The 22315-nt window shown below is 41.3% G+C and overlaps 1 protein-coding gene across 19 annotated transcripts in view; it reads right to left on the reverse strand.

Moving 5' to 3' along the window:
- Msp300 (Muscle-specific protein 300 kDa) overlaps positions 1–22315 on the reverse strand; it is a 110532-nt gene that overhangs the window by 42195 nt on the left and 46022 nt on the right. For 11 of the 19 annotated variants that reach the window (XM_072005987.1, XM_072005998.1, XM_072005999.1 and 8 more), the window contains 9 exons: positions 21582–22224; positions 21054–21392; positions 20607–20912; positions 20202–20353; positions 11746–12556; positions 10914–11072; positions 10458–10820; positions 9637–9747; positions 89–6307 (listed from right to left, as the gene is read on the reverse strand). In XM_072005987.1, the coding sequence (XP_071862088.1) occupies positions 89–6307; positions 9637–9747; positions 10458–10820; positions 10914–11072; positions 11746–12556; positions 20202–20353; positions 20607–20912; positions 21054–21392; positions 21582–22224 (9103 nt within the window). Of the gene's footprint in view, positions 1–15; positions 6308–6657; positions 7289–9636; positions 9748–10457; positions 10821–10913; positions 11073–11745; positions 12557–20201; positions 20354–20606; positions 20913–21053; positions 21393–21581; positions 22225–22315 lie in introns of those variants that run through there. The other 8 variants (XM_072005997.1, XM_072005993.1, XM_072005983.1 and 5 more) reach the window with 4 other exon arrangements.

Raw genomic sequence — 22315 nt, forward strand, 5'->3', positions numbered from 1 at the left:
TCTTAGAATCTTCACCTTTAACGGAAACTTCTACTTGTTTTTTAGTCTCTGCAACTTGTGTTTTAATCTGACTTGGCTTATCTTCAACCTTTTGTTTTTCAGTCTTAGAATCTTCACCTTTAACAGAAACTTCCACTTGTTTTTTAGACTCTGCAACCTGTGTTTCAATCTGGCTTGGTTTATCTTCAACCTTTTGCTTTTCAGGTTTAGAATCTTCACCTTTAACAGAAACTTCGACTTGCTTTTTAGAGTCTGCAACTTGTGTCTTAATCTGACTTGGTTTATCTTCAACCTTTTTCTTTTCAGGTTTAGAATCTTCACCTTTAACAGAAACTTGTACTTGTTTTCTAGACTCTGCAACCTGTGTTTCGATCTGGCTTGGTTTATTTTTAACCTTTTGCTTTTCAGGTTTAGGATCTTTACCTTTAACAGAAATTTCTACTTGTTTTTTAGACTCTGCAATCTGTGTTTCGATCTGACTTTGTTTATCTTCAATCTTTTGTTTTTCAGGTTTAGAATCTTCATCCTTAATAGAGACTTCTTGTTTTTCAGAGTCTACTATCTTCTCTTCAAGTAGAGCTGCTTTTTCTTTAACTTCTTCCGTTCTAGGTTTAGAATCATAAACTTCACGATGTTCCTCAGCGTCTCCTACCTTCTTTTCAACCGTACTTGTTTTATCTTCAATATTTTCCGTTTCCGACTTAGAAGCGTCAACAGGAACAGTTACAAGTTCGGGAATATATCTTGTATCAGGTGTCATATGTCTTACATGTGTAGGAAGAATACTTACTTCACGAGTGTCTAATTCCAATTCTAACGACATCATGCCCGTTCCTATTCCCTGTCCCTGTTCAATATCAGAAGAAGACCCTTCCGGTCCCGTACCCATCCTTCCTTTCTCTTGCACAATTTCACCTTCACTCTCTATCACTAACTCACCTGAATCTTTCGATTCTACACTTGCAGCTTCTCCGACAATCTTAACTTCCTCCTTAACCCTCATACTATCCTTTTTACCCTCAACTTCGTGCTTAGATTTATCCTGCAAAACCTTCGCGTCCTGTTCTTTCTCGAAATTATCCAACTCCCTCTCGTCTCTCGCGCTTCCTACAGATTTCGGAGTTCCAGAACGACCTCTCCTCCTATCCTGAACGCTACCGAACAGAATCGGCTGATCGTCTTTAACAAGATCGTCAAGATATACCGTGTAATCGGAAATTGATTTGTCAACGTCTGCTAACGTATCTAACGCTTTCCAGGGGATACCAACAGCTGAATCATCCGATACCCTAGCATATTCGGTGGTTGTTAGGCTACTCTCTACTGTTTCAGGACGCAGGGTGATTAATTCGGTGGGTTTGGAGCCTACGACCTTGGATGAGGGAATACTTTCTAAGTTCTCTACGATTTTTTCGATCGATGGCTTAGCTTCGACAGGTTCAGGCACGTTGCTGGTCACCGTGGTAACCGTCTTCTCGACCAACGACGATTTCCCTAATGAAGATGATTCTGTGGTTGGTGAAACAGTGGCTGAAACGTTTGCAGTTTTCTCGTTCTTTGAAAGAAGAGAATCTTCTTCTGTACTTGGATTTTCGATCAGTTCTTGCGAGCGAGATTCTGAATCGTCAGACTTTGTCACTGAAATTTTCTCGATCTCAATTGGTTTTTTAACGTGGCCTTGCTTTTTATCCCGAGACTCTGTCAGTGGAGTTACGAGTTTTAACGATGGTGTTTCCGTTGATTTTTCAGATTCTTCGATTGGTTTCGCGTCTGTGCTAGGTTTCTCAGTGATTATCGTTTGTTCTAGTTGTGGAGGTTCGACCACGATTTTGTCTTTACTGTCCTGTTTCTTTTTCTTTCTCTTGTCAGACTTTGGTGTGCTTGGTTGACTGGATTTGGCTTCTTCTTTGGACTCGACCCCGGAAGTGGGTGTGGTATTTTCGGTGACAGCCTTTTCCTTTGATTTCCCTTTCTTGGACTTTGATGGTGTTCCTGGAATTTCTTGGATTTCGGGTCTATCGGTTTTCGGTAATTCAGGCAGAAGAATTCCTTCTTCCTTTTTCACGTCACTAGTTTCAACTATCTCAGGTTCTTCTGGTTTCTTTACAGTTTCCTCCATCTTTTTGTCTATAAATATTTCGACGCCTTCTGTAGATTTTTCTCCAGTAATACTCTTATCGATATTAGGTTGTGCTTCAATTTTCTCTGTTACGCTAACAATATTTTCTTCCTTCTGGATCGCAGTAATCTTTTCTTCAACTCCGGTAATTCTCGTTTCTTCTATGGATATCAGTTTGCCATCGTTATCAATTTTACCATTCTTTTCTTCTAATTTAGCCGCTTCTGCTACTTCATTTTCTTTAGGTTTCTCCTTTTCTTCCACAGGCAACGCAGACTTTGAATCTTCTTCTTTCTTTGCTTTTGTCGGTGACTTTGACTTCTTTTGTCTTTTCTTATCAGATTGTCCTTTACTTGGCGCGACAGGTTCAGTTTTTAAATATTCCTTTTTCGATTGTTCCGTCACAATTTCTTCCTCTTTAATTGATTTCTCTTCGATAATTTGCTTATCGATGATCTTCTTTTCTTCTTTCTCAGACATCTTTATCGCTTCAGGCGCAGGCTTCTGACTAACATCCGGTTCTTTCTTCGATTTCTTTCCCTTCGATTTCGTCTGTTTCTCTAATTCAACTACCTTTTTCGCTTCCTCCTTTTGTACAGAATCTGGCTTCGATTCTTTCTTCGAATCTTTACTCTCAACCATTTGTTCCTCGCCAGATTTATTCTGTTTCTTCTCTCGTTTATTCGTTGATTTTTCGTCCACATTTTCCTGCACCATTGTTTCTGGTTTCGACTTATCACCTTCGCTGATCTCCATCGTAGATTCTATGACGCGAATCAACGCGCTAATTACCGTTTTCTGTTCTTCTTTAATATCTGCTTTCGGTTCTACTTCCGATACCGTACCCTCCTTCTTCTGTTCTTTCGTATCATCCTCCTTCCCTTTCTCTTTCTCAGCCGCTTTCTTATCTTTCTCGTCTTTTGGAGTTTTTACATTAACTTCCGCTTCAACTTCTTCCTTTTCATCCAATTTCACATCTTTTGTCACTTCTGATTTCTCTTCAGATTTCTTTTGTTTCGACTGTTCCACTTTCTTGTCTTCTTTCTGTTGGCTCTGTTTCTTCGATGTCTGGACTTTAGAAGTCTCCTGGTCGTTGCCTTGTTTCTGTTTCTTATTCTTTTTCGACTTCTCCTGTTCTTTCATCGGCTCTTTCTCTTTAGGCTCGCTTTGCACTTTGCTCCTAGATTCAACTTTAGTTTCAGGCGTTTTATCCGGTTTTACAGGCTTCGTAGCCTTTGTGTCTTCTTTCTTTATCTGCTCCAAATTTTGAACACTTTCACCTACATCTGGTTTTACGTGTTTCTGTTTCGGAGTTTCTACTTTATCTTCATCGGTTGTCTTCTTGATTTGCTCCGACCCCGCGTCAACCTTCGCGGGTTTGGTATCTTTATTAGATTTGTCCTTCGCTGCACCAGCTTGTTCCTTACCCTTTTGCTTCTTTTTCCACGGTTTCTCTTCCTTCGCGTCCACTTTCTTCGTTTCACTCGAGTCGATCTTCACATCAGATCTCTTCTCAGGTTCGTTCTTTCGACTTTCAACCTTCGTTGCTTTCTCTTCAGAAGCTTTAACGTCATCCTTCGCGGTCCTTTTCCCAGAATCTTTCTCCTCCTTGTTCTCTTTCGCATCGTCCTTCGATTTAACCTGTTCTTTCGCGTTAGACTGACCTACTCCAGTCTCCGATTCATCTTTAATCTTCTCCATCTTCGATTTACCCTGTTTCTTCCTCTCATTAGATTTCACGTTCTTCTTTTCGCTCTCCTCTTTGGGTTTTTCCACCGCAGCTTGAACCGTATCTTTCTTAGCCTGTTCCCTCGACTTATCCCTCTTTTTATGCTTATCCATATCCTCGATCTCCTTCAGGGCCTTCTCTATCTCGTCGTCCACCTTCTCCGGCTTCTTCTTCTTCGCCTTTCGTTTCTTCTCCTGAGACCTGCTCCTCTGTTGAACATCAACCTCCTTCTCCTCCTGAACATCCTTTTCATCCTGCTTGTGATCTTCCATCTTTTTCGTTTCTTCAGCATCTATCCTCTTTTCTGCTTTAACATCGTCCACTTGTTCCTTTCTAATCTCAACCTTGACACTCTTCGGGGTTACCTTCGGAGAAACCGTCAAATCTTCCACAGTAATTTCATCTTTGAATTCCAATACCTGTTTCTGTTGTTCCGTATTGGTCCTGATTTTCTCTTTCTGAGCTTTCTGAAATACTTCTGAAGCCTTTGGTTGCTCTGGTCCTCTGCGAGCCCTCTTCTCAGGAATCTTCGTCTTTGGCGACTCCTGGTGAGTCTTTCTCGTCTCCCTTCTCCTCGATATATCCCACGTACTTCCTGGCTTGCTTACGGTCGATTCTCGAGTCTGTCTGGCTTCCTGAGGAGGACTCGACTCGTGCACAGAGGATGTCGCCGAGTTTACCGGCGAGCGTGAACGCTCTTTCGCCTGTTTTGAGATTAAAGTCGTCGTTGTCGAGGATTGACCACTTGTAGTCGATGTCGGTTTAGAACCGAGACCCTGTGATAAAATCTGGGCGTACGAGAATGTCTTGCTCTCGCTCGAGGTAGTACTTTTCGTCCTAATAGGCGTACTTTCTACAAGTGGCGTAGAAACTTGTTGCACAGGTTGCTCGATTGTCTGCTGCATAGGCTGTTCCGGTTCTACTGGTTTCTCTGGTTCAGAAACCTCTTCCGCTTGAACAGCAGGTTGAACAGCAGCTTGAATATTTGACTGAACGACAGGCTCAACATCCGCAGGTTGTTGAGCTCTTGAAGGTAAACACTTCTCTTCAACGTTCTGCACAACTACAGGAGCAGTCTTTGGAGGGATCTTGAATTTGCTTTGATGCGGATGCCTTTGCGGATGTTTCTGCAATTGATTTTGCTGATAAATCTCTGGTTCAGGGATGTAGCTAGCCTGTGCCACGTACGGCTCCGATGGAAAGGCTATCTGACTTTCGGTGTAATGAGGAAGAGCCATTTGCTGAGGCGGTGCGGCTGGCATGTAGACGTAGGAACTTACTGGATAGGCGATCTGAGACCCGATGAAGCCAACCAATTCAGGAATAGCCGGATGAATATAGTTGTAGACCTCTGGAACTTGTTGCGCTGCAACTGGCGGTCTTGCAACATTTTCGTAACTTTTCTCATTCAATAAAACGTACTCGTCCATGCTTTCGTCCGTCCAACTGGTTTGAGCTTCGCTCGGTTCCTCAGAAGTTTTTACAGGAGACTCGACTTCAGGTACAACTTCGTGCACGACCTCAGCAGGCTGCTGTTGATAGCTCTCCACTGCTACGTCTTCGCTTGGTTCTTCCATAAAAGCATTTTCAGCCGTTGCTCCTTCCTTTGCTTCGACTTTGGGCACCTCGAATTCCATCTTCTCCGTTCGAACAGTTTCTACGGAAGATTCCTCGACCACGGTCTCTCCGACTTCTCTACCAACTACGTGAGCATCTTTGCAAGTCTCCACCGAAGGGCTGCGAGAATTCTGCCTGTTTCCACGAAGAATATCCGCGTAGGTAGTTGATCCAGGCATCCAAATGGGACTGGCAGACCTTCCTCTTCTCTCCACCTTAGGGGCCAGTGTGTTCTTAAGTACAAACTGTTCCTTCCTCTGTTCCACTACCGATCTAGAAGTGTCTGATCCAGAAATTTCATTGTCAGCCTCCGCGGACGAATTTCTTTCAGGAGATTCCCTAATAGGTCCGCGAACGTCCTTTCGCACGGAACCAGATCTTCTAGACTGATTTTTCAATCTAGAGTCCACTGAATCTACTTTAGAGACGCGTCTTCTAACCTCGGTTCTTACTTCAGGCTCCTTCTGTTCGCTCTGCTCTTCAGGTCTTGCCTGTTCTTCTTTCATCTTCGTCTCCGCTATTGCAGCATTTGGTGGAGTATTGTCGCCAGTTGATTCGATAACAGGTTGCTTCTGGGCTTCCACTGTTCTTGACAGTTGCACGGTAGGTTTGAGCACTTGAATCGAGAGGGGAACCGAAGAAACCTCGTCTCGGGGATTTCTAAAGGGGCTAGAACCCCTGGAGCTCGGACTTGTCCGACCTGCGGCGATGTCCGCGTACGAGATCTGATTGACGATCCTCGTCTCGTTGCTCTGTACATAGTACGGGTCCACGGCGTATATTTGATCCAGCACTATCTTCACGCGTTGCTTCCAATCGTCCATCCTTTGCTGCAGGCTCTGCTTTATCCGCCACGGAGGAACAGCCAAGGCACAACAATGGAATACACATACGTCAATTTTTCTGGGAGATTTTTCTATTTTTTTTTTTTTTTTTTTGTGTTGTTTTGCATTTTTTTTTTGTTTGTTTGATGTTTGTGGCAGGGGTGAACCAGATAAGATGTTAAAGTCGGTATGGAAATAATGGGAGATCGGGGTGGTTCTTTGTTAAATAATGTGGTCAGGGGCGCGATTAAGGGGTTGTTGGAAGATTAGAATTCCCTTTTGTCGGAGAGTTTTAGTATTATATGCGTGTATGCTAGATTAACGTTATGATCAGCGGTGGTGTAGCTCGCGAAGAAATACAAGATTGCTTGGCGATAAAGAGGACTCTTTATTCTCTCTTTTAAAACAATATACTGGTAAATTGGTTTTGTTACTTTTTTTTTTTTTTTTCTTTTATATGAACGCAACTCTGCTCTCTATGCCTGAACGAATAACACGTTTTAGGAAAAGTTTGCTCGATATAATGTAATATAGACAATATACGTATACATACATACATTCATATATATAATATAAAGTTCGCTAAAAAAGATCCTGAGGTATTAAAAATCGATCGGTTTCCATTCCGTGGACGAGGACGAACGTCGACAGTTTTACACGATAGGTCGAAGACTTCAGGATTCTTTGAAACTCGAAGAATTCGAATCTCTTCGATTCTGTCGCCATTTTCGTGTCGACGTACTCTTCGCTTCGGATATAGTGCGCGGAATCGAACCGGGTGAGAAAAGAACGCGAGGAACGACACTAATGGCTGTCAAAATCGTGATCACGTAGAATCGCGAGAACGTTGGACGATCTCAATCGACTGTAAACGACCAAACGTCATGGTCATGGATCTAACGGTTCTGGATCAGGCTTGCCGCGTTGCACGAGGATCTTCGATCTCTCGGTACGCGCCTGGATTTTGCTCTGCAACGACTTGATCTTCTCCCGACAGATCTACACGAACGAACAGAGCAAACGAAGAAACAACAACACGCCGAGCGATCGAGCGAGATGGACGAAAAATCGTGAACAAAATTTCGATCGAAAGAGAAGAGAGACAGAGATCCGAGAAACGAAAGAAAGGTGAGAACAAAGGAGAAGTAATTGAGACGATTAATAATCGTGTAGACGCCGCAGAACCCCAAAAGACGACGATGGCGAAGCAGAAACGATGGTCAGAAACGAAACGAAGAAGGTGGGACGTGGGACGTGAAACGGTGGATGGATTTTTGTATTTTTATAGGAGAGGCGGGAAAAAAGGTACAGCAAAGAAAATGTTCGTAAATCAAATAGCCGATGCGATGGATTAAAGACAAGTTAAACAAGAAAAAAGAGCGAACACAATGTGAAGTTAAATGAAAAAGAACCAGAAAGAGAAATGAAACGAATGAACATAAGAGAAATTATTGAGGTAAGTTCGACTGGTCTTTCGGAGCGTTGACTTGTGTTCGCTGTGTTCTCACAAGTCTCGGCGCGCGTTTTGGAGGTCACTTGATTTTCTTGCGTAATACATCTTTTTTTTTTTTTTTTTTTTCGCGTATAGATCGTGTTCGTTGTCGATCTTCGCGTTTCTCGACACGACAGGACGAACGCTCGCGTTGCGTATACATTCAATTCGTAACGTACAAGTTCAGCTGAGCGCTACTTTCGTGAACGACAGAAACTCGATCGAAAAAGCCTACTGTGAAACGGTGTGTGAAACAGACATTTCTGTGTGTGGTGGACGAAACGTTGCAAGACAATCGTTCGTTTCGTTTTTTTTTTACACATACTGATGCGACTTTTACATATCTTTGTGCGACTATTACAATTTTTCCTTCATATTCTATTTACTCTATGGATATAAATATATATATATATATATATACATGTATATATATATGTAATATATATAGAGTGCGGTGCAATTCGAAAAGATTCAGAATTGCGTTATTCTTGTAACACTCATTGATACATAGATAGTATAGACAAGTGAGATACGGCGAGAAAAGAAAAGTACAAATAAGATAGAAACACGTGACGTTATACAAAGAAAAGAGAAAACAAGCAAAATCAAGTAAACCCCATCACGAAACAACATATAGGTGTGTCATTAAGAGTATGGTGATGTATACATGGATCATGAGATACGAATAGAAAGTAGAGAAACAGACGAATAAACGCAGAGACGTGCGTGAACAGTGATGTATGACCGATTGATCTCTCAGTTACAAAAAGAACAGGTGAGATAAAAGTTTAGTCAAGAGCATGATACCAACCAATACCGCGTAACAGATGTACCACCACGATGATCAAAAGCATGCGAATACGCGAAATCGATTTTGATCGTTCGATCGTTATCTTAACGAAAGGACGATCAATTTTGTTGTATTAAAATTTCAACGAGAGCGCGTGGATTATCTTTTTCTTTCTATAGAAATTCGCAATTTTTGTTACAATGGAATCAGCATGATGTTGTTACGGATTAACTTATTTTTTCGAGAAAGATGTAAAGAAGTAGTAAGAAGAGAGAGAGAGAGACAGAGACAGAGAGACAGAGTTAAAGAAAGTCAGAGAAAGATGTGAATAGATGTTTAGCGATTGTTATATATGTTTCATGTTATTAACAGATGTTATATCGTTAAGCATTGGTGAATTGTTTAAGAAAAGCTTTGGAGAGGAAGGAAATAGAATTCTAATGATGCGTATGAAATGAAAATAAGGATATTGGCATGGAGGAATTTAAACGGAAACACCTTGATTGAAATTATAATCAGAAAAAGGTACGTCGACCTCTGTCTCTTCAAAATGGATTATCAAAATGTTTCCAAATTCTGATATGGATGTTACAAATTTATATTGGCCACTTCGCGTTAATCTATCAACTATATTTCAATAACAGAAATGAAAATATACATGGAACTGTAAGTCTCTTCGCAAATATCCGTAGCCAATAAAAATCTTATTTTACCTTGACGCGGTTAAGGAATTAATGTTGGCTCGATCGACGGTTAATTGTTAGTCACTTGAGAAATTAATATTTTGAGAGCAGGCATGGTGTCTCGAGAGCAGATGCCACAAAGAAGTCCGTGATTTATCGATGAGAAAACTACCCCCGACCACGAATTTAATACATATACGAATAAAAAAAAAAAAAAAAAAAGTAAAGAAGAAACAACTCGTTTCAAGGGAGAGATTCGAAAAGTACGCGATTATTATCCTGGTGGTGGTCTTCAGTTGGTATCGAGCAGATGCAAAAAATCAACTTGCTGCTTTAGCGCACTTGTGCAGGTGGTAAAAAGGTGGGATCAAGACAAACCTACCTGTTGCTCCTGTAACGCCTTCTCCTTATCGGCGGACAGGTACGTCGGGCTCAGTATTGTCCTCAGTTGCTGCTCCACCTGCATAATCTGTTGCCTCAACTGTTGTATCTCCTAGAACGACAAACGGACGTCAGCCGTATTCTTTTGGACGTCATTGAAACGATTGCTGATCCTCTTTATTTCTAGAAAACCCGGTACTATGATTCTACGTATACAGGTAATCTTTTTTTTTTTATAATTTGTAGATGAGGGAATAGTGTTGAAGATAGTTCAATGGTATAGCACGTTTATTTCTTTGAAGTTTCACCTTCCTGTAGGATATATCCGAAGGAATTATACGCAATTCTTCATCGGCGCAACAACGCACCTGTAAAATGGGACCGCACAATCCTTTTATACACGTAATTACATTCTTCTGATAGCGATACGCTTGCAGAATGCAATTACATCTTTTTTCTACAAGAGCATCGATGCACCTGAACAGAGTGTAATCGAATTTTCCATAGTGCAACAAATGCAACTGTGCACCTCGAAGCACCATCTATGTAAGAAGGTAACGCGTTAGAAAAATAAGGTTTGCTATACCCTTTAACCGTTTCACCACCATTATTTCATTTTTTCCATTTATCCTATCCGTTCGACTTACTTCAAACCGTGACAAAACTCTCTATATTCCGATTAAACTTACAAAGCTAATTTCCCATTCCCTAAAATTCTAACCGGATCAGCAATCAAGTTTCAAAAGAATACAGCTCCAGTCTAGAGCAACGAAAAAAAAAAAAAAGAAAAAAAAAGGAAACAATCCTCTGAGCAATTCTAACCTGTTGATATTGATCAATCTGAGCTAGACAAGCCTCTAATGCCGTAGTCTGTTCTCTCACATTGGTATTGAGATTGTCTAGCTCGGCCAACAGCTCGTCAACCGTTTCGCCGATTCGACTATCGCCACCAATCCCAGATCGGAAGTGAACCTGAAGTTTCTCCATCGACATACCAATTTTCGTTTTCTGTATCGCGATATCGCTCAGCATTTTTTCCCTTATACTATGTTGATCCCGTAATGGTTTCTTTTTGTTCTGCGGCGACTCGAGACTCTGTTTCGCTTTCTCGATCCACGTTCTCACTTCCTTCATCTTTCGCTCGCACTGCTCCCATTCTTCGCTAGTTTCTTGCAGCAGCGCGTTCTGAAACGAACAGTTTGAAACGATGTTCATCTTACGCACGTTCTTTCCACCCCTAACTAAATAAGATTCGCTGATCGATCGAGAAAAACCAACCCTTTCCAACAGTTGACCCTCTACTTGGACTTTAGCTTCTTCAGCTTCGAGTAGTTTCTCGGGCAAATCGCCCACGCTGCAAACCTGACCGATACTCTCCAGCTCCTTACCCATATCACTGAGATTCTTGTTGATCTGTTTGCAGCTCTTTACGGCTGTCTGCAAACCCACCCCGAATACGAAGATTAATAGAACGAACGGTTGACAGAAAGATAGGTACGAATACTGAACCGTGATTTCTCTATTCGTGGAATGAAACGCAAGGGAACGTGTGTTTTCGAAGAACTCTGGGTCTGCATAGCACGTATAGTCTGCATCGCTGTTACGATCGAAGCTTTCCGGTTGTATATCCTGTTCAATGGCAATTACACTCTGAAGTTATAATTTTGAAATATTGCTTTTTCAAGAATTGAATATTACAGTAATATACCAGTGATTGTGGCCACTTACAATGACTACAAAAAGTATATTTTCCAACGAAGCGTATCTACATTTTATTTCCAGTGATATCAAACCTTTGTAGTTATGCGAAAGTACTACTAAATAATACGAAATTTAATATACTTGGATCTAATTAATTAATATGTAAATATACTAAATACAATGGTGTATCGACGTTCCTTGTAACCATCGTACGTATATCAACTGTTCGACGATAGATAGTAGAACATTTAAGGGACGCTTCTATACAACAAAACCAGACGAAGGAACCGAACAAAGGCCAATCCCAAGAAAGAACCGAAAATAAATTCTAACTTGAGAAACCCACGTTCTCCTGGCTTTCTCCACTAGTCGAGAGGATCACGGTTCGATAGACGTGTTTCGGACGTACCGAATACTCGTGCAGCCTCTGCCTAGCCTGCACAAGGGTACTGAGCTTCAATGGCTCGACTAGGAACTGTCTCTTTTCTTCGGTCCATGCCTTAACGGCCTCGTACAACGTCAAAAATCTCTGCCAAGCGTCAATGGTATCAGCTACCACTTGCTTCCTCTCGTCCAGCCAGTTCCTAACTTGGTTCAACTGTTCAGTGACATTGTGAACGGTGCTGTCGATCAACTGTTTCTCAGTATCGTCCCTCGTATTCTCCGCAATGGTACGGCCGTTTCTCGTTAATCGTTCGAGCTTGTCGGTGATCGTGCCCAACTCGTCTTGCACCTGTTTCAATTGTTCCTTTAGAGGGGCAGGCTCGATGGATCTGTCTTGCACCTTCAATTCAGCTTGTCTGATCCACGTTTGAACCTCGTCGAGATCGGTTAAGTAATCCGACCTGACGGTTCTAGCCCGTTTCTGTTCCCTCTGTTTCTCCTCCATCGCTTGCGCCGTCGCTTCAGCGCAAAGTTCAAGGGCTGTCAGGTGTTGAGCAAGATCACTAGGGACCAGCTGCTGGCTAGCTTGGTACCGCGCCTTAGTGCTTCCTGAGAACTTTTTCGTGCTGTCGAGGAGCTGCTCGACAGCCCAGCGTAGCTCGTCAAGCTCCTCCTCGATCGCGTCCTGATCCGGACCGAAGACGTAAAGGTTCGAGGCGCGTTCTCGCGCCTCGTTCAAACGCTTCCTCAGCTGCTCGATCTCACGTTCGGTGCCTTCGAACGCCTCCAAGTCCTCGTCCGCCTTCTTGGATTTCGTCTGCAGGGAGTCGATGAGCCTACAAGGAGCACCGAATTCTTTCATTCTCCGATGATATTCCTCGCGTAAAAGTAATTGTATGCAACGATGTTTTAAACGCAATGCGAGGCTTTATCGTTTTTCTCGACGTTCCTTCGAGGTCGAGATTTGAACCGCGATGATCCCATTCCATTTACAGGTTTATCACGAAAAGATAATAAAATTTGTCCAACAGATTCGGGAAAAAAATGATTCCAGGCGAAAAGATTCGAAACATAACGATCCGAGCTGTGAAGACTTGAAATGAGATTCGAAGTGAAAAAATCCGCGATGAAACGATTCGATAAAAATACTCGAAACGGAAAGTACGCGTTACAAAAGAAAAATCCGAATGAAGCGGCGTAGAAACCAAGAGACGCAGACGTAAACCGTGAAATATCCTGGCGTCAAAGTAGCCTCGAACGTAAATGGCACCTCTTCGAAGGTCAAAGCTCGAGCTTTTACAAGTTTGGTGGCATCCGCCACTGCTTACGAAACGAAGAGATAGAAATGTAAATTACGAAAGAGCCTGGCGCCAAAGGAGTTCCTAGGCGATAGTAGCGTGTCTTCTAGGACTAAAATTCGAAACTTCGCAGCTTCGATAGCTTTTAATATCGCGTTGCACGAAGCGAAACGAAGTTGTCTAGAATCAAAAGAAGAAGTAACAGTAAGAAAGTTTGAAATAGCATGCCGTCAAACAAGCTTCGAACAGCAACAACTTACGCGTGTTCTCCGCAAGATACCGAGCAACGTACACGTTTACAAATACGCGTGTATTTTGTACACGATCCAGTCGGAAGTTAGAAGTGTTTACAGAGCCAAGGGAATACCAAGGTGACCGTCGGCGAGCCTGTGGTCGCTACCTTACTAACGGAAAACGACTTGCCCCTTAGCAGCGTGCTTGTGCACGGAGGCCAGGCGTAAAAATAGATTTTAGCATATTTCTCGTGGCCTACGAGTCTCCAATAATGCGTGCCAATGCGCGATCATCGCGCTCCTGTTCAGCCTACTTGTAGGCTAGAGGTTGACGAAGGAGTCACGAGACGAAGAAGAAAAGAAGGCGGAGGATACGCCGGTTCGATCGGTCAGAAGGAATTGTCCGAGGCAGAGGTGCGACGAAATTAGAATCGGAAATGCGTGTCGCTGGTTCAACTATGGTTGGCTTCGTTCCAGCCAGAGCGGAGGACGCTTTGGCTAAAAGTAGACGAACGATCCATGTGTGGTTGTGAGAGGAGTCTGTTGGTTACATGTCGGAACCGGAATTATTCTTTTATTGGAATTTCACACTTCGTTTTAGAATTGCTCTATCGTTGGTCGTGATATTAGATTTGAATTTATATCAAATTCCGTGAAGTATGATTTCTTAATTTCTTATATAATTGTACACGAGTTCGTTATAAAGTAACAGAATCAAAGTATCTTCGAGTCCACGTTTCTACGTAAAGTTACGCTGCACTCTATTGAAAAGGATTGGGAACACGATTTATATAATTTCTATCAAACGACAAACAAACGAGATTGAAATCTTATTACAAATCTTGTTCCTTAATTCCGGTTGATCGATTCGAACATTTGATTTTGTTATTTTCTAACAATCCGTGTATATATAAGGATTCAATTAGCTACTTGTCTTTTTCATTTTTTGGAACGTTTTATTTAATTTAGAAATTATTCTATAGTTACTGATAATTTAAACGCGTGATATAATATTTAAAACATTTTGTGAACGGAGAAATTGTTGATAGAGAAACGCCGATATAACAAAGTAGAATAGAGCAGTTTATAGAAGAGCAGATTGTTTTATTAGATCGCGGTACGAATTGCTTGAATTTGCTTCATTGTAGCTAAGAAGATCAAAGAATGTTTTGATAGAGAGCGGTGCCAAGATTTTTCATAAAAGATGACGACATCACTATAGGTGTATCGTGCTACGAGAAATGTCGAAATCAGTCATCGTCTCGTTTGGATTCGCCTCATGTCCGATTACGAACCGGTGCATCGTGTTTTCGTGATGTTTCACGTTGATCAACAATGATGTCAGCGTTAAGGATGCAATTTTGATTAGTCATTCAGGTTACTGTAATTGCAAGATGAGGTCTAATAAGAAATAAAATATGACATAGAAGCCTCTAGAAATCAGTCAAATTCATCTCGACGATTTGAATCGAAGCCACGATTTAGTAAGATATTTTCTAAAAGAAGAGGAAGAACTGACGACGCCATTGTATAAGTTGTTGCCAAATTATTCTTTGCTTGTCTTATTAACGGTGTATATAACAATCGTTCCAGAAAGCCCTAACGTCTGCAAGTATCAGCCCGGAAGCGGAATTTCAGAATACGCGGAGGGCTCGTGATGTCAATGTCAAGTTTCGTACGCGCAACGCGTTTCTTTTCCCACGATGACATCATCGTAGCTAATAATGAACGGCGTTTAACACAAGGTGCAATCACCAGCCGGCGGTCGTGGTATTTTCAAAACGGAACAGAAATTTACGAAACACGTTGCGCTCTGTATCGTCGCTGACTAATACGAGATTAAATAAGAAAAGAATAACAGCTTAATTAATTATTTTCATTCGATCTTTTTCACTTTTAATACGATAAATCAATACGATACGAAATTTCAAATAATCGAGATTTCTCTACGAACGAAGGAAAAATCGCAATTTATGCAAATCTGGTCATTTGAATTTTCTGAATTTGCGCGGCGCGGCGTTACGTAGAAACTGCACTTTGAAATATTTTCAAGACGATCGTTATCGCTCTTGAAACATCGTGGCCGGTAGCAAGTTCCGGAAGTATCTCGTGCACGTGATGCAATCCTTATGCGGGCATGAGACTCGATCCAATGTGCTCCAGCACAGAGATATTTCCGTAACACCGATCAAGCGATCCACTCTTTGCAGGATCTATCCACCATATTCCAACGAAGCACTATCCTCTTGAAATATTCTAACACCAAAGGACACTCGGACGAATCAAATAAAAGTCCCTATCCAAACTATCTAACTTTCTTAGAACGAAAAAAGGGAAGAGAAAGATCAAACGAAAATAGCCATCCCTGAAGAAACGCGTGAACGAATATCTATCGGCGATGAGATTCAACAGCAAAAAGGTGGTACGTGTATACCAAGTTCAGTAACAGTGGTGGATCCTCGTGATCGAATCGATAAATTTGTCAATCTCTCGACAAATCTCGTTCTTCGGTTTATCCCTGCCTGGCACGACGATCAGTCGTTCCTCTTTAAAACCGACTTCTTTAAGACGACGTTCGAATCGCGTGAGATATTTGAAAATCCGCCGTGAAATTAAATTCGGACAACAGTATGGCGCGGCACGATCAAGCTAAACAGCAGCGTTCGCGGTTCGAAACGTTATTAGAAGGGCGTAATAGCGTTAGCTTTGAATTTTCCTTTTGGCGAGGCGCCGCGACGCATGCGGCTTACGTTTAAACGCTCGCCAAGCCGGACAGGAACGAAAATCGACGACAGCCGAAAAGCGGCGCACGCCGCGCTGTTCCTAAGAATAATATAGCTCTCTCTCTGACTTTTTCTTCTTCCCATCTTCGTCTGCTTCGTTTTCCTACGCTTATCCATCGTGTTCGTCTTTTGGGGAGCAAAGACGCCTCGGGAGCAAGGCGAGTTCATTGGCTCGAAGATCTTTGCCATCGCGCTTGTTTCCTACTCTTTTTGGCACGTTGAACGAACCTTGTATGATTACAATGCGAATCGAAAGGTTGCATCGGATGTTGCAACACGCGAGGGAACAAAGATTTCCATCCGAATCAGAGACCTTCGCGAATCCCGTATTTAGCCTTTGGATAGAATTTTTATTGGTAGACTGTGTCAATCTTCGTACGTACATGTAGAATAGGGAACATTAAGAACGTAGAAACGTACAGAAAATTCAGAAGAAAATGCTCGTATTTAGAGGAAAAATATTCAAGAATTTCTATTTGGATTCTATTTCCTTGGTTCTATTCATAAAAATATGAATCTGTGTAAGTAAACGTGAAGAGTCTACTTAGAACTATTGAATTTTAACTATTGATTTAAGTAAATGAAAATCGGATGACATGGCGTGCTTTGTCTAACACTGCAGTTTAAATGTATTGCCGTTATTCGCTTCATTCGGGTCATACCAATTTTAAGTTTCACGACACGGTTAAGTAATTCTTCAGATTTATAAGGACTTGATCACGTCGATACTGTATATGATACATATATACTGGAATCTCGTATATTTTTATTCGTAAGCACAACTTCCTTGACGATACGAAGCAAACGACAGAATAAAGTATCATAAAAAAAGGCAAAAAACGACGATGGAACTTGCGAACCCTTATTATCAACCCTCGAAGCCACGGTACGAATCTACGATAAAAATAGTACTGCCAGCATCTAAAAATCGATCTGAAGCGATCTTGGAATATCTACGTGAGTCTATTAAAGAAGCTTTGTATCTAGCAACAAAAGATTAAATAAATCAAGGAAGATAATCAAACTGCGTATCAGTCACCTCTACGTTCATGGTAGAAACTTTACTTCTATTTTAAAGGTTGTTACGTAGTATCCAGTGATCCATCGGTATCATCGTTCAGAAACGAAGAAACGAAAAGAGCAAAGTAAACAATCACTGCTACACAATTTTCTGTAACACGACCGACACTCGATTCAGGAATATTTCTTTGTTACATTGCAACGACGGCAACGCCGAACAGACACGTGCTGCACCGAAACACGTTTCGTCGTTCCGCTTCGGTATCGATTGCTGATAGAGAGGCTACGAGGGCTAACGGTCATAATATTTAAGCCAATAACCGCGTACAATCCGATTATCCCGATAGACGACCGTAAAAATTTCATTGTTACGTACTGTCAATCGACATGCCGTGCTCGTTCACCATCAACGTGCGTCTACGCACTTGCCGGTCTGTTCCACTCTTGCACAACTTGACAGCGATACTCGTCAGACACTTTTATATATCCTTTGATTCGCTGTTTATCGTATGATAAACTTCGAATAAAATCCTCGACAAATACAATTCAAATAGAACACAATAAATTCACGTGTAATCACTTTTTCAAATTAAACCCACGATCCGAGTGTAGACACCAAAGTTACTGATTCAATCTTGCGCAAAATTTTGCAATTCGATTTATAGGCTTTATCATAATCTTTGCTATCGCAGGAAATATCCTTGGAATCGCGATCGATTTATACACTTTACTATGTCCTTTATAATAATCCTTGATAATCCTTGAAATCACGATCTTCTTCGACACGGTCGTATAACCACGGAACGTCAGGTTCGCGTAAACGACTCGGTATAATTGAGACTATCTGAGACGATAATTTAATAAGCGGTTGGTTGAAAGGACACGCGGACCAACCTCGACTACTTAACAACCACAAACTCTCTCGTCATGCTTTATTTCCAGTGTGCGGCGCCGCGTACGAATGGTAACTGACGTGTGCAAACCGTGCCGCGGATATTACGCCATGAAATTCAGAAACGGGCCAACGTGCCACCACGGCGGTCGCTTCACTTTTCCTCGTCAAATCTATATTTAGTGCAAATTCGATCGACAACCAAGCAGTCTGAGGGAGCGAGGGCCACGATTCGGTGCGGGGTTGGCGAATGCAACCCCTTTTCGAAACGAGAACATACCGCGGTGGCGTGCAAGGTCTTCCGAGCCGTCTCCCTTCCCTTCTCTCTCTCTCTCTCTTTCTCTCTTTCTCTCTCTCTCTCTCTCTCTCTTTATTTCTTTCTCTTTCTCTCGTTTGTTCTCCTCACGTGCGATTCTCGAATCGATGGGAATGCAGAGAGTCACGGATTACCTAATGTCACTCGATTAATGACCCGACGACGACGTCGTGCGAATTACTCGGGAAACGCGTTGCGCAATCTATTGAAACATGTTTACAAACAGCATCAGTGGAAATAGAACTGTCGTAGGCGTGATGAATCGTGGGCGTTTGTGCGTTTATGGGAAATTTGAACGTGTAAAGATTTGCCATTTATGTATTTTCATATATTTGAACCAATTTGTTGTATACTATTGGATCGTATAGCGAGATTGGAGGAAATAATCCGTCTTTATGTTTATACAGATCGTTTCGTTAAATATTTGTATTTTAGTCAGCTCTATTCGTTCGTGGAAGAAATTATTGATCGAATTAGTTAATATTCAAAGGATGAAACAGATTCTACTTAAAAAGTTCCACTCATTTTTATTCCTTTTTAATTATTTTCGAAGATTGAATCAACAGTGAAATATCAGTGAAGAAATCTGATCAGTTGATAGATACGTTTCAATTAGAACAGAAAATGAGAGTTACCGGCTGATTGAGATTAACTTCAGCAGCGATGATAATCACGAACCACATCATTCATTATTAATCGAGAAAAACCAGTTTTTTTAAAAGTCTATGGACTGAATGAAATACGATTCGGATAAGATCGGCATCTCCGGTCGGCTTATTTTATATTCGTTTCTGGATATTAATTTTATGATGCAATGCATATCGCGACACGTAGTGCACAACTTTTTCCAAGGCCTAATTACGTCATGGGACTAATTTGGCTATGACACAACACAGTAGGACACGTCATACATGCTAAATCGATACGTGTCGTAATCCATAAAGAATCTGCCGCTATCGAGAAACCGCAACTCTTGTCCTTTCCCTTCTTTCGACATCGTTTCTTTATTTCTTCGATTTTTGCTATTCCTCGGCAAAAATTTCAACGATTCGATCGCCTTTCGAACGATCGCCTTCCCGGTTGAATCAACGTTTCGAAATCGACTTCTTGATTTTATTTATCTTGAAGAAAGAAAGATCAGCGTGCGTAAGATGAACGAGCTTTTAACGCAGAAACTCAAATTCGCTATTTATAGATTGGTATGATATGAATAATAAATGAATTCTAACGATCGGTGGCTATAAATAAATTATCCTGAAAAGAGTATTATGTCAGAAAAGAATCGCAAGAATGTACATATATGATTAAATAATATATTGATATTCGATGCGAAGATAGCCTGAAACAAAATATATGAAAGGGTGGGGGAAGCAGACATTACCTAGCCCTTTCAAAGGGATGGTAATATGCATAAGCAGACATACACACATACACACGCATGCACATGCGTCGAAATTGCACACAATCGCACCGCATGATTCCTTCGTTGATGGTTCCGCAGTTTGGCGGAACACTGGATAATGATTTTTTCGAAGAAAATAGATAAATATGTAATTTTAACAGAATAATGACTTTAACAGAATAATGATAATTGATAACAGAAATTAAAATCTAATAATAATAAAAGCGGAGTAAAAAACGTAACTGATAATCGATGAATAGTAGATCTGTGTGAAATTATATTCTAGCAGATATAAGATAGTCTTCTAATAAGAACGGAAAATTACGAGAAACGAATGGAATGTAAACCGTATATAATAATCAACGCTTTGTGGAATAAATTTTAATAAATAAAAAGTTTAATAAATAAATAAAAAGTCGACTTCGAAAGAAACGCGTTCGCGTATCAAGAAATATATGATCCTCTGGTGACACCGATACAGTGTCCTTGGCAGTGCTTCTGGAACATCGCAACAACAAAAGAGCAGTTTCGACTCACGATTCGACGGAATTCTGCAACTTATTCAGCTTTTTCTCGAGCGCGTGGGCTGGTGCCTCTGTGAAGGCTGCCAGATACGCTAGAACAGGTCCTGATAGATCTTTCACTTCCTCTGCCATCGGTTTCAATTTCTCCGCTTCCGCTACCAGCTCCTGTACACAGTAAAAAACAAGATTAATAAAATTCACAAAGTAATACATATTTATATTTGTTTTATTTAAGGTCTCTGTACATATAAAATATCTTTTTGCGTTTTACCACATCATATTTTTATTACGCATTTGATTTCTAATTGAATTACTTTTATTCTAAAGAAAGTAAATAAAATTTCAAGATAAAATTCTACGATATCAAAATAATTTTCTTTTTATCACCATCCAATTATTAGAGAGATGTTATGCTTACATGTAAAGCCTTGATAACGTCTTGCAAGTGTTGTTTGGACCGAACTACGGTATCCAAAAGTTTGCTCTTCTCTTCGATGACATTTACACGAGCTTCAATGACAGACCATTGCGCCTCAAGATCTTCCCAATGTTTGGAGAGCGCCTCGAGAGCGTCTCTGCGACCCTCTAACCCGGAAACCAATTCTTTCCATTCCGTACTGATTTCAGCGATTTGTGTTTCTATCGTCTTTTTGTTATTAGCATCGGCCAATCGAAGCACTTCTTGACTGCGTTCGTTCAGAAGGTCCAATTCGAACTGTTGATTCTATACCAAAAAATACAAATTTGTTTCTTTCTAGTTATACGTGATAATACGGTATTCCTTAGTAAATGACCAGAAACATCGTCTAATTATCTCGTAATTGTAATTAACGACAAACAGACAGTACGACGATCATCGACTAACCTGTATATCATTGAGCGCGTGCGTGATCTTCTGGATGTTAAATTGCAATCCAGCCAGAGTCGTGACAGGTTCGTCAGTGAATCTACTCCTCGCGATCACAGCTCGAACTCGCTCGAGGGTTTGCGTGTAGTCTCTCCAGGTTTCAGCTCCTTGTTCCAATCTGGCACGTTGAGATTTTGCGGTGTTCAGCGTGTTCTTCAGTAATTGAGTGTGCTGCTGTTGTTCCGCGCTCAATTCTTCTTGCTCGGACGTAGTCAACGATGGCCAAATTTTGTCACCGGCTTGTTGTATTTGCTGAGACACCAGCTCGCGAATCGTCGGCTCGCTACTGAAGTAAATCTGCAAGAACGATTCATCGAAATAATACAGTAAAGAAGCGTAGCGAATAATTCGAATCACTTTGAACGTGATCCGATATTAATTCAAAGGTTTTGACAAATCTTGAACCATACGTTTCAGATATGATTTTGAAAACTTTTAAGGCATCAAACTATTTCATTTTAATCAAATTGTTCGATATATACGAACCTTGTGCTCCTCGAGATCGCTCAGGATATTCTCAAAATCGAGTCCATCTTTGTCGCTTTCCAGTCTAACCTCTGCTTCGCGAACCCAACTTCGAAGTTTCTCAGTAAGAGCAGCATACTCTTGTCTGAGTTTCATGTTAGTCTTCAAATAATTTTCACGTTCCTCCATTTCTCTTGGCAAGGAGGTCAACAGAGACACTGCCTCGCTGAGCATTTCTTTCAACGAACCAGGCATTCCTTCCTCGTGAGGCACAGAATTTTTCAAGTTTCTGATTCTGTCGAGATATTCATTGACAGCCTCGCATAATACGTTGTGATTCTTCAGTTCAGCTTCCACGCTGGTTGGATCTCTCTCCAGAAGAGGCCTAGATTTCACTTCTTTCTCTTTATCTTCCAACCAATCGAGAATTTCGGCCAGTTCGTTCGCGAGTCTCTTGTGTTCCGCCGCAGCTAATTCGTGTTGCTCCCTCTGGGTTTCCACGGCTCTTCTTAAACCTTGCAGTTGTTGCTTCAATGATTGTAACTGTTCCGTTATGTTGTTTCTATCCGCGGTCGAACCTTCTGCTGCGATTTGCTGACCCTTGTCAGTTGCGCTTGCGAGGGTCGCTTCGCATTCTTGGACCTTTAGAATGGCATCGTCGTATCTGAATAAAAATCGGAAACAGTCATGTTTAATTACGAAGGATAATCGACGCTGAAATAAAAGTTAGTAACATTGTTAAATATTTCTATGAT

The sequence above is a fragment of the Bombus fervidus genome, chromosome 6 (genome assembly GCF_041682495.2).
Source record: "Bombus fervidus isolate BK054 chromosome 6, iyBomFerv1, whole genome shotgun sequence".
Classification (NCBI taxonomy): Eukaryota; Metazoa; Arthropoda; class Insecta; order Hymenoptera; family Apidae; genus Bombus; species Bombus fervidus.